This window comes from Cibotium barometz, chromosome 10, assembly GCF_041138505.1.
Source record: "Cibotium barometz isolate CiBa-2024 chromosome 10, ASM4113850v1, whole genome shotgun sequence".
Taxonomy (NCBI): Eukaryota; Viridiplantae; Streptophyta; class Polypodiopsida; order Cyatheales; family Cibotiaceae; genus Cibotium; species Cibotium barometz.
In genome coordinates, this window is record NC_141055.1 from 28,405,360 (window position 1) to 28,433,021 (window position 27,662).

Genomic DNA, 27,662 nt, shown 5'->3' on the forward strand with positions numbered 1-27,662 from the left:
GACTGGTGCCTTTTATAGTCCCCAAATCCCCATATGCCCAAATCCCACATGTTAAATATACCCTAAGTCCCCATGTGCCTAGGCCCATGTGCCATGTGCATATGTACACTAAGATCACTTTGTTACAATATCAGAGGTACATAAGGATTGGATTATGGATATTCAAGAAGAGTACCTTTTGGATGAGGAAGTGGCACCAATGTGGCAAAAATTAAAGCAAGGTTCCCATGATGATTTACTACATTATGGGCTTCATAATGGTCTCATTTACTTACAGGGGTAAGGTCTACCTTGTGCCTACATTAAGCTCCAAGAAGAGGGTATTGGAGGAAATGCATTCTTCTCCATTGTTGGGGCACATGGGTTTGTTCAAGGGAGGCCTTTGAAAAAGTGAGAAATTTTTTTTATTGGAAGGGTATGTGGAAAGATATGCATGCTTTTGTGACAAGTTATCTACCATGCCATCTATCTCTATGATTTGAAAGCAGATTTGAGGCAAAGTGTGGCTACCCCATGCAATAGAAAATTATGGTTTATGAAGCTCACCATTAGAGCTATGATGTGGAAAAGGTTGCTTCTTTGAGAAATAGTGTATGCAAGACGAAGTTCTTGATGATATATGAGCACCTTGAGAAGTGTAAGAGCAAGAGGAACTACATTGGGTTTTTGCGCATTGCAGCTACTACAGAGAGAACCCACAACTGTACATAGTATCAAATGGCCAATGATATTATGCTAAATCACTGTCACAGCTGTTAAACACCATGTTCAATGACTTAGCTAAGTGCATATGATCTCGAGCAAGCACAGTAAAGCAAAACAAGGTGTATGTAACTGGCAGTGTAGAGAGGAAATTAGTATGAAACTACACTATTGACAATGTGCATGTTTTAGAGATCTTGGAGCTTAATTTAGCATTTGAACACTATCTTGTGGAGTTACCAAGCTTGGAGAAGCTGACGATTGCATAGCGTTGGGCCTAAGGGAGCCACAACTAAACAAAAAATGAATTATAACAAGGTCTTCTTGACTCTGACAGAGTTGCACTAAGCAGCTTGTACGTATGGAGTTTGGTGATGTATCACACCCACATACCTATGATGATGTCTCTAATACACATACACATGATGATGATGTATCACACCCACATACCTATGATGATGTCTCTAATACACATACACATGATGATGTACTACAGATAGACACATATGATGATATTGATTCACGTGCACATGATGATACACAAGAACATAATCATAGTGATACACATGCACATGATGTTATTGCCGCATATGTACATGATGATTATGATGTATGTGATAGTGATGTGTATGAGTTGGATCATGTGGACATGACCTCCAGGGTAGAGACGGTAGGCGAGCAAAATGAGCATTGATACTTCTATATGGATACGTTAGTTGATCGTGGGGGCATTCTAGAGGATAGCATGCATTCAATTAGTGATACATCCATTATAGCACACGAGTTTAGTGATACTTCACATGTGGGTTCATGAGATACTTATGGGCATAGGCCTGAGTTCCTTGTGCTAGATAGGACTGGCTATTCTTCTAGGAATTTCACATGTGGGGCATTCACGATTCGACCACTACTCCTAGTTCTCATAGCTTACCTGGCAACGTTTGTGTGGATGTAGTACACATATTGTGATGAGAGTATTGTGGAGTTCATTGAGGTGAGGCCTCGTAGGAGAGGAAGGTTGACACATACGGATCTAGAGGGTTTTTTACTTGAATCGAGCTTTTTCCAAGATCTAGTTATTAGAGAGATTGGCCTAGTAAAGGGTATGCTGCATAGTTTGAATCATGTTCATACACGCATCAATGCATTGGTATTGACAAAATATCTAAAATGGTTCAAGAAGCCACAATTCCTGGTATTTCATAAAACATTCTCTATTGATGAAGTTGTGGTGCCATTATTTGTTAGCAAAACATCTCTAAATATCTAGGTGGATATCTAGTACGGTGGAATGTTGACAAAATAATGTTTTTGGAAAAGAAAACATCTATGCACATATTTGGGCAAGATAACGAGAAAATAGAGAATTCATAAATATCACCACGAAGAAGCCAAAGATGGAAATTTGTAATAAGAGTTTTTCCTTGAGCAAATACATCAATTTTGAAGCTACCAACAAAATGTCATTACTCTCATGAAATCTCTCGGCAACTACCTTGGTTTCCAACATACGGCTCATCTTTTTTATAATGGCATTGAGTCGATTAACAGATATCTTTGGACTCAATACCTTCAAGCCTAGAGCCTATGTACTTTCTCTTTTAAAGAATTGGCTTGTTATTTACATTTTCTAGTACATCCGCCTAGGCGTTCCCCAATTTCAAGGTGTAAATTTTTCATTGTGGAAATCTAGTCTACTTGGTTGGCCTCCATGTAACCACTACTATCAAGAACATGATGAAGATGATGTGTTAACTCATCTCTTAGCATATCTCCCCTTTGGGTGCCACTGAATCCACGAATCTCGTCCCAAAGGGCATTTAAGTACTCCTTGCAAGCGACCTAATTTTTCTCAGTGTGCTTGCATATGTTCGTAAGTCTATAGACGTTTAGAGCTTACATGTCCTGATGGAGACCTTGACGATGCAAGATGTTTTGCAACTCAAATAACAAAGCCACATGAGAATTGGAAGCTCCATACGTGGCCACTACGAGAAGTGAGCCATTATTATCATTCTGGATCTCCATTACTAAAATCTAAAATGAACATCTTAAGGCTCTCCAAAAATCTCTTTAAATCTTAGTCAACATATAACATAACCCTAATAACCCAACTATATACCAACGTGCTATATACATGTAGATACCTCGTATTTGTAAAGAGGAAACAATATATACTCTTAGCAAGCCATATAATCGTTTCTCTAAAGTTTAGTATTAGCAACCATAAAGAAAATTCCTTACTTTTTAAGCACATTTTTCTATTGTTTTAAGGCTAATATAGTCTAAGTAAAAGTACTAAAATAATTTGAGTATGTATATTCTCTTAAGCCCATGATATTCTCTCTCTAAAACTCTCTCTATAGTCAAACATAATGGTCTAATAAATGAAAAGTTTCTTGCTTTTTCAAGCATATTTCTTGATTTTTCAAGCCTATTTCTAATAAATGAAAATTTTCTTGCTTTTTCAAGCATATTTCACTACTATCTCAAGGCTACATGTACAAATTAGAGACATGATATTCCATTGTAAATGATAAAACATGTGCTAAACAATTTTTTGACAGATCTAAGCTTGCATAATTAATTTCAATGATAGAGAGAGAGAGAGAGAGAGAGAGAGAGAGAGAGAGAGAGAGAGAGAGTATGTGTGTTCTATACTCTCTCTCTCTCTCTCTCTCTCTCTCTCTCTCTCTCTTATAGCTAGCCTTGCATATCACTATAATAAACTCTATTTATGAGCACACACTAAAGTATTAAATAGGCAAAAATCATTATTACATTCACATATGCCATACCAATTATCAATTATAAAACATTCAATGAGAAATAAACTAAGATAGAAAGTATTTTTATGTGTGTTCTACTCTCTCTCTCTCTCTCTCTCTCTCTCTCTCTCTCTCTCTCTCTCTCTCTCTTTTAGCCAACCAAACATATAGCCATAATAACTCTCTTTATCTGGGCACACAAAAAATAAAATTTATTTATGTGAAAAAAGACAGAGAGAATGTGTGAGGTGGCTCTATTCTCTCATTAACTCCCTCTCTCTCATATATTTCTTACAAAAATCAACTCTCCGACGTTGGCACACACATATTAATTGCAAACACACAAATATATATATATATATATATATATATATATATAGAGAGAGAGAGAGAGAGAGAGAGAGAGAGAGAGAGAGAGAGAGAGAGAGAGAGAGAGAGAGAGAGAGAGAGGAGAGAGAGAGAGAGAGGGCTACAAATGAAACTAACCTCAAGTTGTAAATAGATAAGATATTCTAAATCACCAACATGTTGGGCTATCAACCTTGTGCCTTACCTCTATATAATCACACACATAAACCAAAACAATAAAAGACTTATGGTCTCTCTCTTTCTCTCCCTCTCTCTCTCACTATCTCTACTACATTTCACACCAAACACACACAAAATGTAAGAGGAACTATTTGTGTGTTATGAGAGAGAGAGAGAGAGAGAGAGAGAGAGAGAGAGAGAGAGAGAGAGAGAGAGAGAGAATATGTGTGTGTATGTGTATATAATAGTAAGACAGAGTTACAAGGAAAGAGACAGTGAGGGGGAGATAGTGTGTATAATAGCCAAAGAGAGACTCGAGAACTAACATATTTTCTTGTGTGTGTGTGTGTGTGTGTGTGAGAGAGAGAGAGAGAGAGAGAGAGAGAGAGAGAGAGAGAGAGAGAGAGAGAGAGAGAGAAGATCTACTAATTCTAATTAGCACATGTGTGAGAGAGAGAGAGAGAGAGAGAGAGAGAGAGAGAGGGGGGGGGGGAACCAAGATAGAGAGAGCAACAATGTGTGCGATAGAGACAATGAGAATGAAACTACTAATTGAAATTTGCATGGTATGTTGGATGAGTAATAAATACTTACAAAGAGATGTAGAAAGAAAGAAAGAAAGACATCCATTAATAATCTCAAAGTTTAATACATCATTATCTTTACGAGTTTCCTTGCCAAAATGTGCTTCAATATTTCCCTAAAAATGTAGCACTTTTCCTCAAAGCTCCTACATCTACTACCCACAATATAAAACCCATCTAGTAATCCTAATTCCTCTTTGATTAAGAGGAGCTTAAGATTGTCATCTAGCCTATAGGGGTGTAATGTTATGTAAATATACCGTGGATTAGCATCATGCCATCCATCAAATCCATGAACTTCCCACTTTGGGCTAGGTTGGTATACATGGTATCTAAGATCACCCAATTGTGGAACCTCGTCAAAAAAGAACGAATCTCACAATGTATTATTTTCATAAACCACCTTTAGAATGTCTAACAATATATCTATGCATAAAACATAAACAAAACTTTATAGTAAACAACAATCATGATCTATTTGTTAGTGAGAGAGAGAGAGAGAGAGAGAGAGAGAGAGAGAGAGAGAGAGAGAGAGAGAGAGAGAGAGAGAGAGAGAGAGTAGAAAGGAAGGGAGTGAGAGAGACTGAGACACAATACATATAAATAAAAATATTAAAATTATAAACAATTCAAAAACTTAAAAAACCTTCTGGCACACCAATGGTCACAATCACAAAGAAAAGACACACCTTAACAAAAGGATAAAAACCTTATATCAACTTAGCTATTCTATTCATCATGAAAATAAGTATCACATATATGATCATGAAAATACTACATCAATTTTATTTCTAAGGAATTTATGCTTTGGAATATATTTAATTACTTTGTCAAACACCCGTCTTACTTAACCTTAGTCTTTATAGACCTTATAATATATTTCCTAGAAATCTATGAAACCTAGATTTTCTTTAATATACATAAGGCATATATTTTCATTTAACTTTTCGGGCCTAAAAGTATAGTAATTTTGGGATATTTATCTTCCCATCCAGTAGCTTCAACAGTCCATTGTCAAACCTGTTTCCTGTAAAAGAAATAGTTCTCGTGCTGTCTAGCCAATTTCACCCTTTCCTCATGAGAAAGAGTGTTCCTCATGTGCTGAAAGTATACACAAGTCACCTCTTCCATCTGTGAACTTTACAATATGTTTATATCAAATTATATTTGAATACATATGTATCTGTATGCTTATATTTATGCATGAATGTTTGTATATTTATGCATGAACATTTAACATATATACATACATACATATATACGTACATAAATACATAACATTTAACATATATACATACATACATATATACGTACAAACATACATACATTCATACATACATATATAGTAACATGTATGACATATGTATATAGATGCGATATGTGCATGTATGCAACAACATATATATAAACATATGTAATTTAAAAAAAAACGTGAAAATTAAAACATAATGTATATGTTAAAAAACATGATACTCTCTCTCTCACTGATATGCTCATGTTGGACAAAGTAATGACATGGAGATTTTTATGACTGTCGTTATAAAATGAAAAACATCTATATTAAAAAACATCTCTCTCTCTCTCTCTCTCTCTCTCTCTCTCTCTCTCTCTCTCTCTCTCTCTCTCTCTCTCTCTCTTTTTGAGGAAACACAGAGCTATAATACTGAGTATGAAAAAATCCCCAAAGTGCCAGTGGTGGCCTACTGAGGGGGCATACAAACTGTGCAGTGAGAGGCGAGAAGCCTATGAGCAGTCGGTGCTACATCACGGTGGATGATGTGATGTGTGCAATATGAACCACTGTGGGGGAGTGTACTCCCATCTAGCATGTCCTCCAACAATCCTGAAGAAGAGACTCGTGCGCCCCCAACGGCGACGAATGAAGGCCTGGAGTCTGTCCTGAGCTGTCTGTGAAGGCCGATAGGAATCATCATACGTGGAACGCAGTGCACGGATAAGATCGAGCCAAATCAGGACTAGAGTATCACGTGTCGATTGCCACGTGTGACTAGGGACATGGAGACAACGAGCTCTCCAAATGTTCCACATCGCAATCGCAGCAATCACCATAAAAACATCATCCCTATGCCAATGCTCCATGTGCAAGGCGTCAGGTGGAATCATACTGAGGTACCCCCTCCGATACCCCATCGCCGTAAGCATAAGCACAGCATCAGTGCCCTCACCCTCAAAGAACACATGAGGTCCCGGCCAAGGAAGGAGCCATAACACAGACCCCCAACTGAGGAAACCTGCATGCTGACCAGCTCTGCTGAGAAGAAGAGCCACTGCTCGCCAAAAAGAGGAAGCCATAGGACACGACCAGAGGCAGTGGGCCTGAGACTCCTGAACCTGATGATCACAGCATATACAAATGGGATCATGGCCCATCAAGGCACCCCAAGTGCCGACGGCAAGACCAGCATGAGCAGTCAACCAAAAAAAGAGAGTGATCCGCCGAGCAATCCTCAGCCTCCAAATAGATACCCAGTACTGTGCCAGGAAGGCATGAGAGAGACCTGCATGTAGCCAAGTGCCCGAACGCGTAGGTCTATGTAACTGTCGTCGAAGCAAGCAGTGCCTCCCAATCCAAACAGTATACCCGAAAAAGGAAGTATGCCTAGCGCCGGTCTCCACAGCAGGCCACTCCCATTCCCCGAGGTCCCAAGTCAGCTGCGAAAGAGGCCGTCCCTCCCAGATCCATAATCGCCAACGGGCAGCCATACCAATGTGAAAAGACGGGTCCACCTCCCGTCTTTTCCTGAAAGAGCCAACAACACGGATGGGAGTCCAGTCAGCCTGACGCAGCTCCTCTAGGCAACCCAAACCATGAAACTGTAATCTGACATGGCCAAAAGCATCTGGCATGCCCATAGGGATAAAAACCATAGGCCAATAACAATGGGAGCTCCAAACAAGAAAGGGTGTACCTGCAGCACCAAACATGCATAACCATCCTGAGTGCTCAGGCATCTCATGTAAACCCCGAATGGCACGATCCCAAAGCTCTGGAATAGCTGCATCAATCTCTGCAATCCGAGGCAGAATACCCCTGCCTATGGAGAACTCCTCCCCAATAAAATCAGCGAAGTTGCCGTGTCTGTGACCAAGCATGCATCAAAGCAGCCCCGGGCCGCTATCCCAAGCCGCCCAGTCAATGTGGGTCCTCTGGCCAAGCTGGCGACCCTCAGTATCCAACACATGGAGATTCCAGATCAAGGGCTGACGCTCAATCTCTGGCAGAGAGGCAGGAGAACGTCTATGCATGCCCTGTCTCATGGAGATCCATATCTGTAAAATGGAGCGCATGAAGGGTGACAGATGAGCTGTACGCAGAGGAGAATCTGAAAAAATATAGCGTATACACGCAGCCCAAGTATGACCATCGCGGGTTCCCAACTGCGGGGTCACTGTGTGCAAAACCGATCTGAAAAGAAGCTTCCAAGTTTCATTGCCCGGAAACAAGGCGCGGACAATGAACTTGGTAAGCAAAGCACGACACTGCATCTCTGGATCAATAATGCCAAGGCCCCCCTCTGCAATGGGCCGGATAATCGTCTCCCAACGGACTCTAGCTCTAGTGTCAACAGTGCCATCACGGCCACTCCACAGGAAGTTGCGAATCAGGCGGCGAACTTGCCGCATCACTCCTGTATGAAGCATCCAGCAGGAAGCAATGTACCAAACAGATGCCAACAGTACCTGATTGGCCAACCTGATTGGCCACAAGGACCCGCCCTCCAAGAGACAAGTGCTGGGAAGACCAGTGGGGCAGAGCTTTCTGCGAAGCGACTGCAAAACCGGCGCAAACTGCTGGGGAGTGATATCCAGTCCAACCTGAAAACCTAGATAGCGAGACAGGACTGACCCCGCTGCAACCATGTAAACCCCTCTGCCACACCCCAAGTCGGGACATCCTCAGAGCCAACCAGCATACCATATGACTTGTGCCAGTTAATGCGAGCACCACTGCCAAGCAATAAACATCGAGAACTGAACGCGTCACATCAAGGACAGCAATGGCATAACGGACCATGAGCAAAGTATCATCAGCATACTCCTGATCAATCAGGTCACGCTCGCCTGTAATAAGTGGCAAGGTGACTCCCTGTATATCTCTCTGTCGGGCATGAAGAAAGTCAGAAAGTCCTCTCCCACAAATAAGTACAAAAAGACTGCAAGGGGGCATCCCTGTCTCACAGAGCGAGAGATGTCAAAAGATCTGCCAACAAAACCCCCAATAGTCACTGCACTGGCTGCTGATCTGTAAAGTGCAGATACTCCAGTGATCCACTGCTGCGGAAACCCATGCGAGCAAGAGTACCCTCTAGGAAGGACCAATCCACCCTGTCGAATGCTTTCTCAAAATCAAGAAAAAGCAATGCAAGGGGAGTGCCAGTAGACTGAGCCCACTCTACCGCCTGATGGTAGCAAAAGATATTATCCAGGATACATCTGTCCTGGATAAAAGCAGTCTGTGATCCATGAATGATGTCTGGAAGAAAGGGCTCACTCGCACTGCCAGCATGGAAGCTAATATCTTATATACCGTAGGAAGGAGAGTAATGGGGCGCCACTGACGCAGAGCGTGCCATCCCCCCCCTTAGGTATAAAAGATATGAGCCCAGAGCAAAGAGACTGAGGCATGGTCCCAGAATCGTAAATCTCCTGAAGCCCTCTCAGCAAGGGCCCTGAAACTGCATCCCAATGAGTAATGAAGAACTGTCTAGAGAGACCGTCATCCCCCGGGCAAGAGGCAGGGTCTAGAGCCTCTACCGCCTCACGTAACTCCTGGGCTGTGAACAAAGAGCAAAGGGAACGAGCCATGTCCGCAGTGACTGAGCGTCGCGTGTGGGACCATACAGTAGCTCTGGCCGCCTGAATGTCATCTGTCACGGATCAGCACTGAATAGATCAGCATAATAGGCTGTAGCAATCTCCAGGACTCTATCTGGGTGAGTCTGTAAATGCCCATGGTCATCCAAAACTGCACGTAGAGCAGTCCCACAAGGTCGCTCTCTATGTGATGCAAAGAAGTCTTTGTTTATTCGGTCACCGAGCGCTACCCAACGAGCCGCAGTTGCGTGACCAGAGAACTCAGACCTCCTCTCTTGAACCGACCGGATCTCATCAAGCAACTGTGCATGTGTACCAGCATAATGAGCATCTCCTGGATGGGACTGCAAGAGACGCTGCACCGATGCCAATGGTGCAAGCAAAGATCGCTCACGCTGGGCCGCCTCACGACGACAAGCAGAGGCGGTCTCCCGGCAAGAAAAACTAGACTCCCTGATACAAGAGGCAAGGAACTCAGCGTGTAGGTACTGCACTGCAGTGGACTGCGAAGTGGGATCGGCTCCCCAGATCTGAGCAACCGAAGCAGAAAGATCGCTACCAAAGAGTAGCATGTCCGGAATGCGAGACCCTCGGCGAACTGCATGAGGCCGCTCAAAAGAAATAGTCAATGAGACAGGGCTATGATCCGACATCGAGGTGCCAGGCCAGATGCAAGTGGAGCCGCCCAGGAAGGAGGCCCAATTGCCAACATAAAATCTATCCAGTCTCTCCAGTAATCAGCCCTGCTGACGGCGAAGACCCCAAGAAAAGGCCAAGGAGCAAGGCAGGCGGGCAAAAGAAGGCGTATACCACGCGTCAACAGCTCGAATGCATAGAAGAAACCTCTCCCAAGCATCCTGCTCAGAAGGTGCGATAGAGGTCAACACAGGGGCGACCTCTCTCTCTCTCTCTCTCTCTCTCTCTCCAATATTAAGTTTTATCACATGAGATGCACACTACAAATTGAAATTTTGATTTGGTTAAGAAATTGAGAAAGGAATGATACGAGAAAAAGGACGATTGTATGTTGAGTTACTCTCTCTCTCTCTCTCTCTCTCTCTCTCTCTCTCCAATATTAAGTTTTATCACATGAGATGCACACTACAAATTGAAATTTGGATTTGGTTAAGAAATTGAGAAAGGAATGATACGAGAAAAAGGACGATTGTATGTTGAGTTATGGAGTGTAATAATGAATGTTTGATGAGTATATAATATACACACTCATCCATTACCTCTCTCTCTCTCTCTCTCTCTCTCTCTATATATATATATATATATATATATATATATATATATATATATGTATGTGTATATATATATATATATATATATATGTATGTATATATATATATGTATATATAGATATATAGTGTGTGTGTGTGTGTGTGTGTGTGTGTGGATGATTTGTAGATACCTTGGTCAACATGCATCACAGAATGCACAATCACCTGTTTTGGACAAGACTTGGAAAGTGTAGTAGTGGCTATCCAATTGAAAAGATCTGCACTTATTAAAGTCATCTTCAACTTCCGTGTTCTAATTAATTGGCTTGAGGGAGAACCATCTAAGAGCCTTGCACTACCAACAATCTCAATTAATTGGCTTGAGGAAGAACTATCTAAGAGCCTTGCACTACCCAACAATCCCAACCACATAGGTTGAGGGGGAGGAATGATGATGTGACCGAAACGTGTGGATCACATAAAATATGCAAGTTCATAAATATATTCTATTGGTTTCTTTCCATCTTCCCCCATAGCATAACCTAGCACCCTTTAGTAGGGCTCCCACTAAAGAGACAATTGTGTTTGGCAACCACCTCACATGAAGGCCATGGCTAGTGGCTAGCCAAATTCCCTCCACTTTCCCACCGGAGGACACATGGGAACAACCCTAAAACTTGAGAAAATGAACTTTGTGTAAATTGCACTTGACCTACGGTTGCACCTTTTGAAGATGGGTGAATTATCTATGGAGGGGGTCACTATAGTTGATGTGGGTCCACATCCAAACTAGGTTCTTGTAAGTTTTATTTAGCAAAATATTAACCAATTTATCCAAACACATATTTCACTCTTCTGCATTAATTAATTAATGCCTACTTTCGTAAATTAATGCCTTCACCTTAAGATACACCTTAGCGTCTTCTCATTTTGGACAAGACTTGGAAAATATAAGAGTGTAAATCCAATCAAAAAGCTCTGCATGCATTCAAGTCATCTTCAACTTGCATGGCCCAATTAACTGGCTTGAGGGAGAACCGTTTAAGAGCCTTACACTACCAACAAACCCAACCGCATAGGTTTAGGGGGAGGAATGATGATTTGAGTGAAACGTGTGGATCACAAAAAAATTTGCAAGTTTATAAATATATTCTATTGGTTACTTTCCATCTTCCCCCATAAGAATAGCCTAGCACTCTTTAGTAGTGATCTCACTAAAGAGGCAATTAAAACTCCCTTACCCTTGCACTGGACCCAACCATATAGCCCCCACTGCTCCCTAAAGAGACGTAGCTCCAAGCTATGCAACCTTGGTGTTGGGGGGCAGCTAGAGGTCACCTTGTGTTTGGCAATTGCCTCACGTAAAGCCATGGCTAGTGGGCTAGCCAAATGCCCTTCACTTGCCCACCGCAAGACATATGGGAACAACCCTAAAACTTGAGAAATAAACTTTGTGTAAATTGCACTTGACCTACGGCTGCACCTTTTTGAAGATGGGTGAATTTTCTATGAAGGGGGTCACCCTAGGTGCTAAGGGTCCATATCCAAACTGGGTTCTTGTAAGTTTTATTTAGCAAAATATTAACCAATTTATCCAAACCTATATTTCACTCTCCTAGAAATTATTAATTAATGCCCACTTTTGTAGGCATATTTCACTCTTCTAGAAATAATTAATTAATGCCCACTTTTGTAGGCATTAATAAATTAATGCCTTCACCTTAAGATATACCTTAGCGTCTTCTCATTTTGTACAAGACTTAGAAAATATAGGAGTGGCTATCCAATCAAAAAACTCTACACTCATTAAAGTCATCTTCAGCTTGCATGGCCGAATTAAATGGCTTGAGGAAGAACCATCTAAGAGCCTGCACTACCAATAGTCCCAACACCATAGGTTGAGGGGGAGGAATGATGATTTAAGGGAAACGTGTTGATCACAAAAAATATGCAAGTTCATAAATATATTCTATTGGTTACTTTCCAAATTCCCCCGTAAAGAATAGCCTAACACTCTTTACTAGGGCTCCCACTAAAGAGACAATTGAAACTCCCTTACCCTTGCATGAGACATAACCATATAGCCCCCACTGCACCCTAATAAAGAGGCGTAGCTTTGAGCTATGCAGCCTCGGTTGGCTTTAATGTCAAGAATGTGATTGTCAAGGATCTGAAGCTGGGTTTGTGGCTTCTAAGAATGACACTATTAAAGAAGCTTCTAACATCACTTCTCAAGTCATCATCATGAATCACCCCTGACATATTGGTAGTGGTTATGCACTTGGTAACATTAGAGCAAGGGGTGAGACCCCATTGACAGCTACTCAAGGCTCAAAGTCATTGCACACCAATACTATGGTTTTCCAAAATTCATTGTACGTTCTGAGAGAGAGAAAGATAGAAGACTTAATCCGCTTGCAAGTGTATGGAGAGAGTGCCTTTTAGCAACCAACCTACACAAACACAAAGGAGGGAGTCAGAAGAGTAAGAGTAAGAGTAAGAGTAAGAGAAAGAGAGAGAGAGAGAGAGAGAGGGCTCAAGAGTAAGAGTAAGAGAGAGAGAGAGGGCTCACCAGCAGGGAAGAGAGAGAGAGAGAGAGAGAGAGAGTGAGAGTAGACTTACTCAGCTTGCAAGTGTATAGAGAAGGAAGAGAGAGAGAGAGTAGACTTACTCAGCTTGCAAGTGTATAGAGAAAGTGCCTTTTCAAACCAACCTGCACAAACACAAAGGACAGAGTCAGAACAGTAAGAGAGAGAGAGAGAGAGGGGGCTCACCAGCAGGGAGAACAACAAAACGGGCTTGCACGAAATGAGAGAGAGGGAAGGCTCAACAGCAGGAGCGCGTTGCATGTAGCCAAACTTTTGAGGTGAAGGGCCCAGGGGACACAAAAGTGATTGCCATGTGGCATGCGGAAAAGTCGACCATGTGTCACCGTAGAGGTGAAGAGGCGTATGGATAAGCTGGGCTAGATCGTGCAATGCCAAGCTAGTTTGTATAGTAAATCTTGAGCTCCAACAAAGAGCTTTTATCACATTGGTACCTCTACGTTGTAAGCGATTAGAGGTAAAGAAATGGCCCATATGTATGCTGCAGTCCGTGTTGCCGATGATGGAGAGCATTGCCTTATCAACAGGCTATAGGCTTGAGAACTTTGATTTATGCATTTGCCGATGGCATAGAAAAAAAAATAAAATATATATATATATATATATATATATATGTCTGTTTGTTTACACACACCTACATATTCTTCTAATTTATATATCCTCTTTATTAGTTATGTAAAAAATAGATTATATCGAGGGTGGAGCTAATCTATCTATTATTACGTTTTAGCTTTATATTAATAGAAGTATTAGATTTTATATTTATGTTTAAACTTCTATCTATATTATATTGTATAGACAAGAGCCCATTTAGTTTCAAAAACTATTCTAAAGACTTGCATGCCTACCACTTATATTTTGAAATCATGTATATATTAACATACCTCCCTTAATTTTTTACACCTTCCCCCAACCTATTGTGACGTGGGAAAACTATCCAAGGGGACTTGGTGCCTTGAGGGTATGCTAGCCCGCCCCGCATATAATGTCTCTATATGGGGAGAAGGTGCAAGGCGGGGAGAGCTGGGGTACTCGGCACCCCTGGAACCTCGCTCGTACCCGGGACAGCCTAACGTGCCTACTCGATGCGTGAGTGCGTTCCTAGGGTGCCTACCATGGGTCCGTGCTTTGCCTCCGACGAAAACGGTCCTGCAACGCCTTTGCCGCACACAGCTTTCCACGATCCATGCTTCATGAAACGGCTCCATTGGCCCGTCGAGCGCGTCTCGCGCGTTTTCCTTACGGGTCTCACCGATCACTTGCGTTCGTACCCGGCTCGGCTCCCTCGGCCTCGTCTCGGGTCTTGCCTTCCATCCATGATCCGCCAGCCCGGCCGCGTCTCGACCTGCGTCAGCACGGCACGGCTCGCCGGTTCGCCATTCGACCGTTTTTCCACCGTTTTCGGTCCCGACTCCACGTTCGGCCCGATCACCGTCAAGGCGGGGAGGGCAGCCCCCGGGGCACTCAACGCCCCCGAAACCTCGCTCGGGACGACCTAACATGCCTACCCGGTGCACGAGTGTGTTCCTAGGGTGCCTACCAAGGGTTCGTGCTTTGCCTCTCCTTGCACCTCCTCCCCGTATAGAGGCATTATATGCGGGGCGGGCTAGCATACCCTCAAGGCACCAAGTCCCCTTGGATAGTTTTCCCACGTCACATACACCCCCCCTTTATAGAATTGACGCCCTCGTCAATTACTTTTTGAAACCAAAGATTGGGTATATGCACCTCATAAAATGCTCTATGTGCATAGTGACAGATAGTAATTACCCCGGGAGTTCTTTACCCTACTTTATAGCCATCAGCAAGGTCAATGTCTAACCCGTATTACAAATGAAAAACGGTGCATATTTTTGTATTTTCTTTTCATCTAAAGGCCCGGACTTCAAGCCCCTGCTTGAGAGTCCCCCAATCCCCACAAAACTGGCGAGGTGACTGCGTGGTCTCGCCGTGGCTCCTATCTGAGCTGAGTAAGAGTGATTACCTGAGGCAATGCAGTGTTGCGCGGAATGCGTAAGCCTTCAAGGAAGTTGAGACTTGTCTGCCGAGTTGACACCAACTTGGTTACAACATCTTTTCTTCAAATCGGACTTCACATTCCTTTGCGTTGGAGCGTTGTCTTGAGCCTTGTTGCTCGCCGATGCTCCTTGAGCTCTTTGTGCAAAATCCTTATGGACAAGAGTTGCCCACCTCACTGACTCCAGCCTGGTTTGCCCCATCTTGTGCCACTTCCAACTCTGCACACCTGGTTGCCATGGACCTTGATGCCTTGGTTCAATCTGTTCGGTACATAAGTGCATTGATCCTCTGTGACAAAGTGCCTTTGGCCCCACCTGACACCAAGTGAAACCACCGCGAACCTTTGGCATTTGAGCATCGTGATGAGAGGGGAGTGGCTCCATTGCCACAAGGCACACCATGGCCTTAGCGGATGCCTTTGCCGCTTGCATGTTTCCCCAAATGATTGGCTCGGCGGCTTGCATTCTGCTCTGACTCTTGGGCACCACACCAACACGACCTCCCATTCCGCCGCATCTAGTTTCTTAGCATAAGCAATCCCGGTCCCATTCCCGGTGCTGTCTCTTCATGTGTGGCCCCTTTGTTCTCTTCCTTTCCTTTGCTTGACCTTTGAGTGGCTACTAGCTCGCTGTCCCCATCTGAGGTGCTACCGGTCCATGAAGTGCCACCCCAACCTGTTGTTGCCTCGTTGTTTTCTTCAAAGCATCACCTTCCCTTGGTGGTAACTCTGAAAGATCCCCAAGCCCACTGCTCTTCTTTTCGGAAGTGCTGACAGGATCCAGTTGCATGCTTCTCTGCTCAGCTCATGTGCCAACATCCTTTGCTCGACTTGCACCTGGGACCTTACCTCACATGGCACCCATCTGTCCACCACTGGCCTCCTAGCATGTCGGCCAACTTTGGAATTTCTTCGAACGGACCACGCGGTTGCGATCCCCTCAAAAAATTGGTCATTTTTCATATCTAGCTCATCCCCAAATTCCATCGTTCGGGCCCCCGTCGGAGCTCCGTTGTTTCAGGACACCTCGCGTCGGCAACTCGGGGTCCCGGCGCGGCGGGTTCAGTCAACCACGCCATCCTCTGCCTTGCATCCCACTGCTCGAGATAGGTAATGGTCACCACGAGCAAATTCCTTTGTCTTGATGCTCAAATCTCAATCGGTAACTTTTGTGCCGTTTTCGGCTCGTGGGTGGCTGTCACTTGGACTCAACCCAACTTGCCGTTTTGCCGTTTTTTGACGTTTTTGCTGTTCTTTCCATCCTAGCATCACACGCCTCCCATAGGCTTCCAAAACGAACTTTGCTCTGATACCAAGTGTCACAAGACCGGTGGAAACGGTCATGTGATGCCTTTGCCGCACGCGGCTTTCCACGATCCATGCTTCATGAAACGGCTCCATCGTCCCGTCGAGCGCGTCTCGCGCGTTTTCCTTGTGGGTCTCACCGATCACTTGTGTTCGTGCTAGGCTCGGCTCCCTCGGCCTTCCATCCATGATCCGTCGGCCCGCGCGTCTCGGCCCGTCGACATGGCACAGCTCGCCGGTCGACCATTTTTCAGGCAAAGCACAGACCCATGGTAGGCACCTTAGGAATGCACTCACACACCAGGTAGGCATGTTAGGCCGTCACAGGTGCGAGCGAGGTTCCGGGGGTGCCGAGTGCCCCGGGGGTTGCCCTCCCCGCCTTGCACCTCCTCCCCATATAGAGGCATTATATGCGGGGCGGGCTAGCATACCCTCAAGGCACCAAGTCCCCTTGGATAGTTTTCCCACGTCACACCTATAGCTACCTTACTTTCAAAAAACCCTTTGAAACTTTGAAGTTTCTTAACAAATGGTATTCTATACACCATAAAGATTTTGAAAAAACATCTTCCACTCCTAGAAAGTAAATAAATATCAATATACTTTTAGCCTATGGTTCTTCCTTCATACAAATAGCATACTACTTTTTTTGCCTACTCACCTTCCACTTCATTATACCTAACCCAAACCAACTTTGTGCATCATAAATCTACACATGGCAATATGCACTTTTTAACATCCAATTGGAGAAAAACAAAGAAAAGTCATGCAATGCCATGTGGCTTCTCTCCATTTCCTTAGTGGTATTAGATAGATTTTACAAGTGATAATTCTTGTCTCTTTCGAGAAGCTTTGTGGAAATTATAAAATAACGATCAGCCTTCCTTTGAAAAGGGAAATTCCTCCAAAATTTCAAATAGTGAAGCTGTCTCAAAAAATCATCAAGACAATTGCCAGAATTCAATGTCAAAAGATACATAAAAAGACATATTCAAGAAAATCTTTAAAGGACCATTCCTCAAAAAATCAAATATGTGAAACTTTCGTACAATGTTGAGAGTACACAACAAACATGTGTACTATGTTCTTTTATTACTTTTCCCCTCCAACAATGAAGGCAAAGGAAAACTATTTTCTTTAGTGAAAATTTGATCTTTTCTCACATATTTAGCTCTCTCTCTCTCTCTCTCTCTCTCTCTCTCTCTCTCTCTCTCTCTCTCTCTCTCTCTCTCTCTCCAACAAAGATGTATACTAAGTTATTTTATTGATTCTCCCCTCCAATAATGAAGGCAAAGGAAAGCTATTTCTCTTCATTGAAAAATTTGATCTTTTCTCACATATTTAACTCTCTCTCTCTCTCTCTCTCTCTCTCTCTCTCAAACTATACATCATATTATGATATATTTGGTATACTATCTAATATTTAATTTCTCTTTAAGGTACTAATATATGAAATTCTACTTATTAATAAAGCCTAATAATTCTACTTATTAGTAAAGCCTATACATCCTATAAATACTATACATCCTATAAATACTATATGAAATTCTACTCATTAATAAAGCCTATACATCCTATAAATACTATATGAAATTCTACTCATTAATAAAGCCTATACATCCTATAAATACTATATATCCTACCCTTGATCCTTACCATTACAAATATACTCCGATCTACAACCTACCTCCATTAGAAATATATTCTTTATTTCATCCAAGTGCCTTATAATGACCATGATACCTTTAATCGAGAGGCGTCATTTTACACTAAAGTTGTTGCACATGTAAATGCAAGATTTACGTTGGAATTCAATTCATATATCCCTATATTATTATTAAACATTCAACTTCTATGTTCTTGATAATTTGCCTCCCAAAACTCTTGAAAATTTGTTCCAAACTCAATCAAATACACGAAAGGTATAAATTCTGATTGGGACTTTAAGCAAAAGATCACCACCACTTTTTATAACACATTAGCATGCTCATGGACCAAGAATAAAGGAACAAAGACATGCCACATATCACCTTGTAGTAGTGCTCCATTTCCTTTTAAGTAACTATATAGATGCATGTATTCAAGAGGGAGAATAGTTCTCATTGTTTAGGTTATAACTTCATTTTTTGAACTATTAAGATACACTATTAACCATAAATTGGATTAAAAATCTTCTTTATAAAAATCTATCAAGTTATTTGAAGGTCAATTTGATAAATAGCAATAAGGTAATGCTAAGAATCATTTCAAAAAGTTTTGACATGTTAGCAAATAGTGAGGTGACTAATCAAATCATAACTTTCTAATGATATCAAATCATAGATTTTGTCGGAATGTTATAATAAAAAATCTTTGAGTACCATGGTAAATTCACAACATACTTTTTATCACTTAACCTGTCAATCATTTACTTTACGTTACGATGATACTTAAAGGGAATGGAAAATAATTTCTTTAAAATTAATTCTTTTGGTGGATTTATTTCTCTTTCCATCTTTTAATTTCTCTGTGTGTGAGAAATTTGTGAGTGGAATGTCTGATGTTGTAGAGATATTTTGTCGATGCAATGATTCCACATTCATTATTTACTAATGAATTATAAGTAATGATCCAACTGATATTTCTTTGTATCTTTTTGAGATTTAAAGGTTTAAGACTATTTATGGTTGGAAAAGAAATAGAGGGTACATAATAAAACATTTGCATTTTTTGATACATCAAATTTTGCAATTCTATGCACACCATGATGTTTGATCCACTAATAAAATGTAGAAAGGTGAATGGGTGAAATGTAAAAAGATAGAGAGGTCAAACAACAAAATTCATGAGAATACATGTCTCGAAAAGCTATTCTTCAAATGACTATTACTCTACTTTTTGAGAATTAACAATTAATTTTGACATGTGATGTGTACTAGTTCAAAAATAATAAGAAAGAATTCGCATATCCACTTGTACAAGTGTTCATATATCATGATGATCAAAAGTCACATCACTTCAAAGTGATTAAAGAAAGCTATTATTAAACATGTTGATTAATTTCAAGGGCAATGCTCCAAAGTTTTGGGATGACTAAAAATGTACATTAAACTTAGATATCAAAGGTTTTAATTCTCTTGTTGGTCAACATGAAGGGCTACACTTGAGAAATTTCTATAGTCGTGCCTTTTGCTCAAGTTTTATTAGAGACCACTTTGCTCCCTTGACTTAGGTGATCTCTTTGTAAAACCCCATGAAAAAAATTTAAGGAGTTCAAGAATATATTTAATAGCAAATATAGGGTTTTGACCTATGCCATTTGCAATCTTAATTGAATGAGAAGTAGCTGAAGGGATACATTTCCTTTTGATTTTGGCATCAACTTGACTTAAAATGTTACAAATGTTATGGGTTCCTTTTATGAATGGGCAAGAAACTATGTAGCACAAGCTTCATTGATATATATACTAAGAGCGATATACATTGATTAAGAACATCATGATGATAATATAGTTAGTCTTCACTTCTAGATAATATAGTTAGTCTTCACTTTCAGATAATTCATATAGAGCTTTTGCTATGTACCAAGGAAAACATGTAATGTGTAATATAGTTAGTCTTCACTTCCAAATAATGAGCCCTTTGTTCATATAGAGATTTTTTATCCAAATGTAATGTGTGTGCTACTTTCAAAGCTCTTAGTTTTATCACATGCTAGCATTCAAAAGGGTTGAGAATGGGTTCAGTTATCAATGTGTTAGTGTTAATAGTGCAAACCTCTCTACATCTTCTCTCTCTTACTTTTAGCTCCCCTTTGTTGGTTGTGAATGGAAACACTCTCCATTCAATAGTAGCCCCCTTAACTATATCGTCTCTCTCAAATCCTTTTTATGTGAAAACATAATTTTATATGGTGAATGTGTGGGTACATGAGATACATGGTGGTTCTCATTCTAAATTTGCCAAGAAGTTGACATGGGTAGCTTAGCACAACCAACGAAGTACATCTTGAGGATGTGAAGAATTATATAGAAGAAAATGTAGTTGAACCTAGTTGACAAGCGGTGATGTTGAAAGAGCCTTGGCAAAGTACATCTTGAGGCACTAGGGTAGGTAGAGAGGTGCATTCGATGAAGCTAGTTGGCATGTGCTTATGTTTTTGTTTTGTTGAGTACTTCCTTTGGCTTTTGTGAAGGCACAATTAAGAAAGAAGGAAAGAGTAAAGTGACCATGTAGCATGGCAATGTGGCTGGATCATGGGATGGAGTCATTGGAGAGAATTAAGCGTTAAAAGAAAAGAAATGAGTCCCAATGGAGGGAATTGCATAAACTTGTAGAAAGAGAAAAGAAATAAGTTGGAATGGAGAGAATTGTATAAACTAGTGGGGACTAGCGGGCTGCAGGAGAGCAGTCTGTCCCCACTTGTACACTTCTGCCACACATGCCAAAATGAGATGGCGAGAGAGAGTGACATACACTTCTGCCACATGGTACAATGAGATGGCAAGAGAGAGTGACACGTGGGGTGAATGCGAGAGAGTAGTGAGAATAATAGTGTAGGGATGTTAGAATATTTTTAAAATTTTTGTTTTTTAAAGCCTTTTTATGCTATGTAGGGATTGATTGGGTAGGAAACCATGGATGCATTCTAAACTGGGGAAACGTTGGAGGTCATAGGTTCGATTCTGGTCGGCGAAAACGTGGTGCTGGCCAAGACCGGCAGCACACACACACTACACAAGCTGGCAACAACCAGCATTCATGCATCTCCATTGAATTCCACGAGTCCCATTTTGCTGTGATGAGGACACAGCCAATTTACACGCGTAGCCAGTGGGCACTATCACTGTTTTGCATGCCTCTTCAGCTTTTCGTTGACACGCTTTTTCTTTTTTCTTTTTTTTTAAGAAAGAGAAGAGAACTCTATTATTATATGAAGAGAATCAGATTCCCTCTCAGACCCACTTGAAGGGGGAATGGTCTAGACTCTATATTGTTGCATGTGTAGGTAATCCTTAGGCAATAATAATTCGAGGAAACTAGGGATTAATCATTAGACTTAGGTGTGTGCTCTCTCTCTCTCTCCTCCCTCCCTCGCCCTAGGTTAATAATAAGTGTACGGTTTAGACCCAACTCTCTCTCTCTATATCTCAGGGTGAGGGTTTTTACCTAATTAGTGCACCCCCTCTCTCTCCAATTTCAAGTGTTATTGAGGTCCTAGGCTTTTGACCCAATTAGTGCCCCCCCTCTCTCCTCTCTCTGAATAGTGCACCCCCTCTCTCTCCAATTTCAAGGTTAATTGAGTCCTAGGCTTTTGACCCCATCAGTGCCCCCCCTTCTCTCTCTCTTACTTCAGAGAAAGGTCTGTATTATTGACCCCATCAATGCCCCCCTTCTCTCTCTCTTACTTCAGAGAAGGGTCTGTATTAATTATTGCATGTGTAGATAATCCCAGGCAGTGATGCTGATGAGCGATTAAGACCCAAGTGCCTCTCTCTCTCTGTAGAGTGATTTAGGAGGATTTAGACCCACGTGCGCCTTTCTCTCTATATCTCTACCTCTATCTCTCTCTCTCACACACAGGTACCAGTCACCAGGTAATGCTCAGATTCTCAGAACCCCACTGACTCCCTGAGCCCCTCCTCTCTCTCCATCTCTATCTCTAAACACTCATTCTGACTCCCTCTCTCTCCATCTCTATCTCTAAACACTCATTCTGAAGATAGCAAAAGAAGGTCCTCCTTTAGAATGAGCGTTGCACGTGGGAACCCTTTTCTCTCCAACAAAGACAAGACGTTCACCAAACGCGTGAAATGTCGAAGCACCGTGCAATGCATCGCATTCTGCAGTTTCCAAAGTATCTATCCACTACTGCCAATTCATCCGCACAATGGTTTGGATTAAGATATATAGCACACAGTACTATTGTAGCCTGTAAAATCTAGTAAATTTCTCAATATCCTGCTAGCCTTGCCTATAAATACTGAGCTCACTAAGGTTGTACAACTCAGTGAATCACTACTTTGCAGAGTTGTTTGCCGCATTGCTTTGGTGGCGGTAATTAGTTAGCAGTAGTAGCTTTCGTATCTCCTCAATCCAAATGGATAACCTTAGTCTAGATGATGAGTATTGTTGCAATCACACAATCCACGTAGTGGCCGTCCCTTACCCCGCCCAAGGACACATAGTGCCGCTCATGCAGCTTTGCAAGCAGCTAGCTGCCTTGGGGGGTTTCACCATCACCTTTGTGAACACAGAGCATAATCATGTACGTCTGCTACAATCCCAAGCTGCCCTGCAAGCAAGCTCTCAAGAATGTGTTAACAATCTACTTGATATCCGCCTTGTGGGCATCCCCGGGGGTTTGCCCCCGGAGCTTCACAGAGACCCTGACCATGTCGTTGAGGCCTTTCAAGCTTCTGAGGCCCTCACAGAGCCCTTCGAGAAGCTTCTCGAGAAGCTCAACGAGGAAGGCCCAGAGATCACCTGCATTATCTCCGATGTAATGATGTCCTGGACACAAGACTGTGCAGACAAATTGGGCGTTCCGAGGATCGCCTTCTGGACCTCCTCAGCAGCTGTATACTATGTAATATGGCGCATGTACGGTCTCGTATCACAAGGGATACCCACTTTCAAAGGTAGGGTTTGTAATCTGCATTAGATGAGTGATAATCTAGTTTGATATCAATAATTATATAGTATATGGCTTATTGACTCTGTGTGTGTGCGCACGCGCGCAGCTGCCAATCCCACTTTCGAGGACCACAACACGGAGATGGTTTCTTGCATCCCTGGTCTACCACCCATGGATCTGAACGATTTGCCAATCATCGTGAGGAGTGACCCGGCGGACTTCATATACCAGTTTCTCATGCGCCAGCTCAAGCCCATGGAACGGGCGGCCTCTGTCCTCTTCAACACCTTCTACGAGCTGGAGGACCAATGCTTGGACGCGCTACCGGCAGGCGCCGTTCCCATACACGCAATCGGCCCCTTGCTACCGGCCGCACTCATGGGAACGGCCGATAGCACAGAGGATCCTTGCATGGGAGGAGGCATTTTCAATGAAGATCCGGGTTGCTTAGAGTGGCTGAACAGCCGGTTGCCGCTGTCAGTGCTGTACATCTCATTCGGTAGCATTTTCAGCATGGATCCGGAGCAGTTCACGGAGCTGGCTGCCGGTTTGGAGGCCAGCGAGCAAGCCTTCTTGTGGTCAATCCGGCCGGACTTTGTAGAAGGAGGCTATGCAGACAAGCTCCCACCTTCATTTTTGGATAATACGAAGCACAGAGGCATCCTCGTGTCGTGGGTACCACAGTTGCACGTGCTCTCCCACCCTTCCATTGGTGGCTTTCTCACACATTGCGGGTGGAATTCCACGTTGGAAAGCGTGGCCCTAGGTGTCCCAATGCTGTGCTGGCCTGATGTGGGTGAGCGGAGGACCAATGGGCGCCTTTCGGTGAGCTTGTGGAAAACCGGTGTAGAGTTTACAAGGTCGAAATTGGATGGAAGCGTGGGAAGACAAGAAGTGGAGAGGGTGATCAGGATGCTCATGGAATCTACTCCCATTGGTGTGGACATGAGAGAAAAGGCTGCCGCCCTTCGAGAAGCCGCCCAGCAGGCCCTTAAGAAAGGGGGCTCGTCCTCTCGAACGTGGGAGCTGGTCCTCGACGACATGAAACGCCACCATAAGGTGCAAGCTGCAAGAAATCGGCCACGTTGATGGAAAGCCTGTTCGTGTTCAAATAGGACTTTGGCGATCAAGGCATCAAGGCGCCCATGGCACCCTTTCTAGAGAGAGAAGAGAGAGAGAGACCTTTCTTTCTCATACACCGATACATCCCCACTTCCATCACCTTTGTGTGGTCAAAAGCTTTTGCCAAAACTTTATAAAAGAAGCACGCCCTAACAACTTAGCTTAACTTGAGGAAACCATAGGAGTGCTATCTCCACAAAAGGTTTGTCATTTCAGCATGTGTACCTTTGGTTTCTTCATGTCAATCATATAAAAAAAAGACAAAGCATATCGTGTATATTGTACCTTGGCCAACCGCTTACGTACTTTTTCTTATCACAACTCTATAATGGGCAACCTACTTTTTCTTATCACAACTCTACAATGGGCAACCAACTTGTACATGGCCAAAAAAAAAGGGCTAATGCTCTTCCATGAACCTTGCATGCCTTTTGTCTCTACTAGTCTTAAAATGTTGCACTAAATGTTTTGGTCCTTAGAGCATGCATGATTTTTGTATGTACTACACTTCAATAAGAAGGTCACTTCCACCAATTCCATTGCACAACCATTAGCAAACCTTGTGCTAGTGACCTCTTTGTGATGAGTCTATAATCATATAGAAGCTGTTTAATGGCTTAATGGGACAAAATTTTGGCTCATCAACATCTTAAGTAACCTCCTTCAGTGCTTTATTCCCAATGTATTTTCGCAAACTTTAAGCCTAGGATTATATGTCCTCGGATAATCTGCACAAAATATAAACATTATGCCCAAAATATAATATCTTATTAAGCTACCTTTTTTAGAGGATTTGCTAAATATTACATGCAAGGGTCTCTCTCATCAAAATGACATTACATGTTTGAAGAGGATGTTCAATGAGCTGCTCTATGTAGAGGTTTAGGGTCATCCCTCATCGTGATGACATTATATTGGGTCTAAAGAAGATGTTATTTGAGCCACTCTATGTGGATGGTTTCTATGTCATGTGTAATGAGTAAATATCTCTCATTTTTATTATGACTTGAGTAATGCACCTATTATAGTGTGACCTAGGGCTATATAGATGTTGATAGTCTAATGCACTATCAGAAGTAATGTCCTATGGCTATTAGAGCTCAAGAAAGCATCATCAAATTGGGTTTTTTAAAAAAATACACACTTCTAGCTTTCATTTCTTCACTTCTATCAATGGTGATAGAGTCCTCATGCTCTATAGGGTGCTTTGTAACTGGGTGGTGACTCCAATTTATGAGATTGACCTTCATGGGTCACTTCTTTTTTGTGCAAATAGACATGATCAAAGGCCAGTCCTTTGGAATCTAACTTGTTGATCTTAACCATGCCCATGGGCAAGGTAATTTAGATTTCCATCAACCAGCTTAATTTTGAGATTAGTGGAGGCAAGGGTTGGTGATCCCCAATTCTCCCACTATCTTTTCGTTGTTATGTTGACTCCTACACCAACGTCTAGGATAGCTATGGATGTTCTAGTTCCTAGTCTTAATGGTAGGGTGGCATTGAGCTCTTCAGCCTCAAAATATTTGCCCAAATTGTTTACAGGCGTGTCCTTATAGACCTTCCTAGGATTGTCTATCTCACTACTCTCCTCAGATTCTATGTCAGTTGCGTCCATCCATTCTCTCATGTCTTACCAAATACCAGAGTCTCTCGCTAGGAATTCTCCCAAGGTGAGTGTGATCAAAGCACATCACTCATCCCTATCATATCTTTGTGTCTTTTAGGATGGCCAAACATAGGTGCTCTGATTGAAGTGATTGCGCCTTCTTAGCCCAAATAGGAGGGAAAGGTTTTGAAACAATTAGGTCTAGATTCTTGTGGTATCACAGGGATGGCCAAGAGGTATAAGTATTGCCCTATTTCTCAATCTAATCGTTCAAATGATACCCTTTCATGGATTCTAGGTCTTCTTGGGTTTTACAATCTAGCCTTGTTGCATCAACAAGAGACACAAATTCATTTATCTTGGTGTAGCCTACTGGGTTACAAGCCCAGGATTCAACTTTCGAATTTCAAGGCAAGGTCCTTGGAGAAACAACACACTTCCTTCCTTAGAGGAAGCCATCTACATTATGCTAGTTTACATTGGGTCCTAATCTTGAATGGTGGTTAATTTCTTGTTTTGCAAGCTATGTAGGCACATTATATTTCTTGTATTTTTGTAACTAAATTGATAGGGAAAATCATAATTTTACAAGGATATCAGAATGACAAAATCCAAACACATCTAAGACTTGGCACATTGAGTCTATTGAGGATTTCAAAGAAAAGGCTATTATATTAAGGAATTATGAGAGAGTTGCACATAGAGTAGAGAGCTTTGACCAACATCATGTCTTGAGGATTTCACTACAATCATTCCATTCAATAGTAATTGTTTATATGTTAAATAATCAAAGTTCAGCAACAAAAGGCAAGCTTACAACCTAGAGGTGGTTGCACTTTCATGCATGCACTTTCGTGTAGTGGAGTGGTTTCCTCTTATTATTATAGAAACGGCTCCTCCTCACCAAGGATGTAGCATGTATTTCACATCAAAGAATGCTTCCATAATTCCATCTATAGCATCTCATGCCTCATCATTATGCCACATCACTATGACTCCTCTTGTGGGAGTACCCTCTTGTATTGCCTAGCCTCTCTCAAGTTTTGGTATGGGGGGGGAGTAGGGTTTTCATTATCTTTATCCTAATTTCAAGCCTCCCTCTTTGTGTGCATGCAATTGTCCTAATTTGGTTAATTTTCACTTAAGTTAGAGATAGGGTTCTCCAATCTCTCTTGTCTTTTGTGTCTATTTTTGGAGCTAAAGCAAAGAAGCAGAATTTAAGCACACAAACAAGCAATTAAGGAAAGCAAGGAAACAGAATTCAAGCACACAAACAAGAAATCAAGGAAAGCAAACAAGATAAATTTTCAAGCCCAAATATGCAAGATCCTTTCTCTTCATAGTTTCTCCCTTGAATCTAATGGCAAAGTTATGTCCCTTCTCAACGATGCATAATGCTAGCTCATATTCAATCTACTAGAACTAGTCTTACTTGATGCACCTCATGTAGTTGATTTTTGTGTGCAGCAGCACTAGTGGCTTGACTCGTGTCCCTGACGGGCAAGAGTATTCTTATTTGTTGATCACAAATCAGTGAAGTAGAGAGAGGTGTTCCTCTAGAGTCCTAAGATCACGTGTTCAAGCCCTCAATTGTGAAAGTGATGGCACGCACGAGTGTGTTTTTTTTTCTTACTTTCTAATTCTAAACAATTGGAAAAAAAATGCTCATCTTCAAAGGGTAAGTAGGGATAAGCCTTATATTTGAAGCCCATGATGGGCCCCATGATCCCTAACTTGCCAACC

At 42.0% G+C, this 27,662-nt stretch overlaps 2 protein-coding genes across 2 annotated transcripts; one reads left to right on the forward strand and one right to left on the reverse strand.

Annotated features, from left to right (window-relative positions):
- Positions 1-7,699: 7,699 nt before the first annotated feature.
- Positions 7,700-9,409, reverse strand: LOC147634749 (uncharacterized). The gene is made up of 5 exons (XM_086803290.1): positions 9,164-9,409; positions 8,836-9,003; positions 8,520-8,702; positions 8,285-8,474; positions 7,700-8,232 (listed from the first exon to the last, which is right to left on the reverse strand). Exons 1-5 carry the CDS (start codon positions 9,407-9,409, stop codon positions 7,700-7,702), a joined length of 1,320 nt encoding a protein of 439 aa, XP_086659416.1.
- A 12,834-nt stretch (positions 9,410-22,243) lies between these two features.
- Positions 22,244-24,662, forward strand: LOC147634750 (7-deoxyloganetin glucosyltransferase-like). The gene is made up of 2 exons (XM_086803920.1): positions 22,244-23,192; positions 23,295-24,662. The coding sequence occupies exons 1-2, from the start codon at positions 22,652-22,654 to the stop codon at positions 24,275-24,277; spliced, it is 1,524 nt and encodes a 507-aa protein (XP_086660046.1). The 5' UTR covers positions 22,244-22,651; the 3' UTR covers positions 24,278-24,662.
- The last annotated feature ends 3,000 nt before the right edge of the window (positions 24,663-27,662 follow it).

Excerpts from the sequence above, each read along its gene's own strand:
- LOC147634749 (XM_086803290.1), bottom strand. The coding sequence starts at position 9,409 with ATGGCTCGTTCCCTTTGCTCTTTGTTCACAGCCCAGGAGTTACGTGAG. Across the intron at positions 9,004-9,163 it reads GGGGGGATGGCACGCTCTGC|GCGGTAGAGTGGGCTCAGTC; the intron begins GTCAGTGGCGCC and ends TGCTACCATCAG. Across the intron at positions 8,475-8,519 it reads TAACTGGCACAAGTCATATG|AGGGGTTTACATGGTTGCAG; the intron begins GTATGCTGGTTG and ends GGGGTGTGGCAG.
- LOC147634750 (XM_086803920.1), top strand. The coding sequence starts at position 22,652 with ATGGATAACCTTAGTCTAGATGATGAGTATTGTTGCAATCACACAATC. Across the intron at positions 23,193-23,294 it reads AGGGATACCCACTTTCAAAG|CTGCCAATCCCACTTTCGAG; the intron begins GTAGGGTTTGTA and ends GCACGCGCGCAG.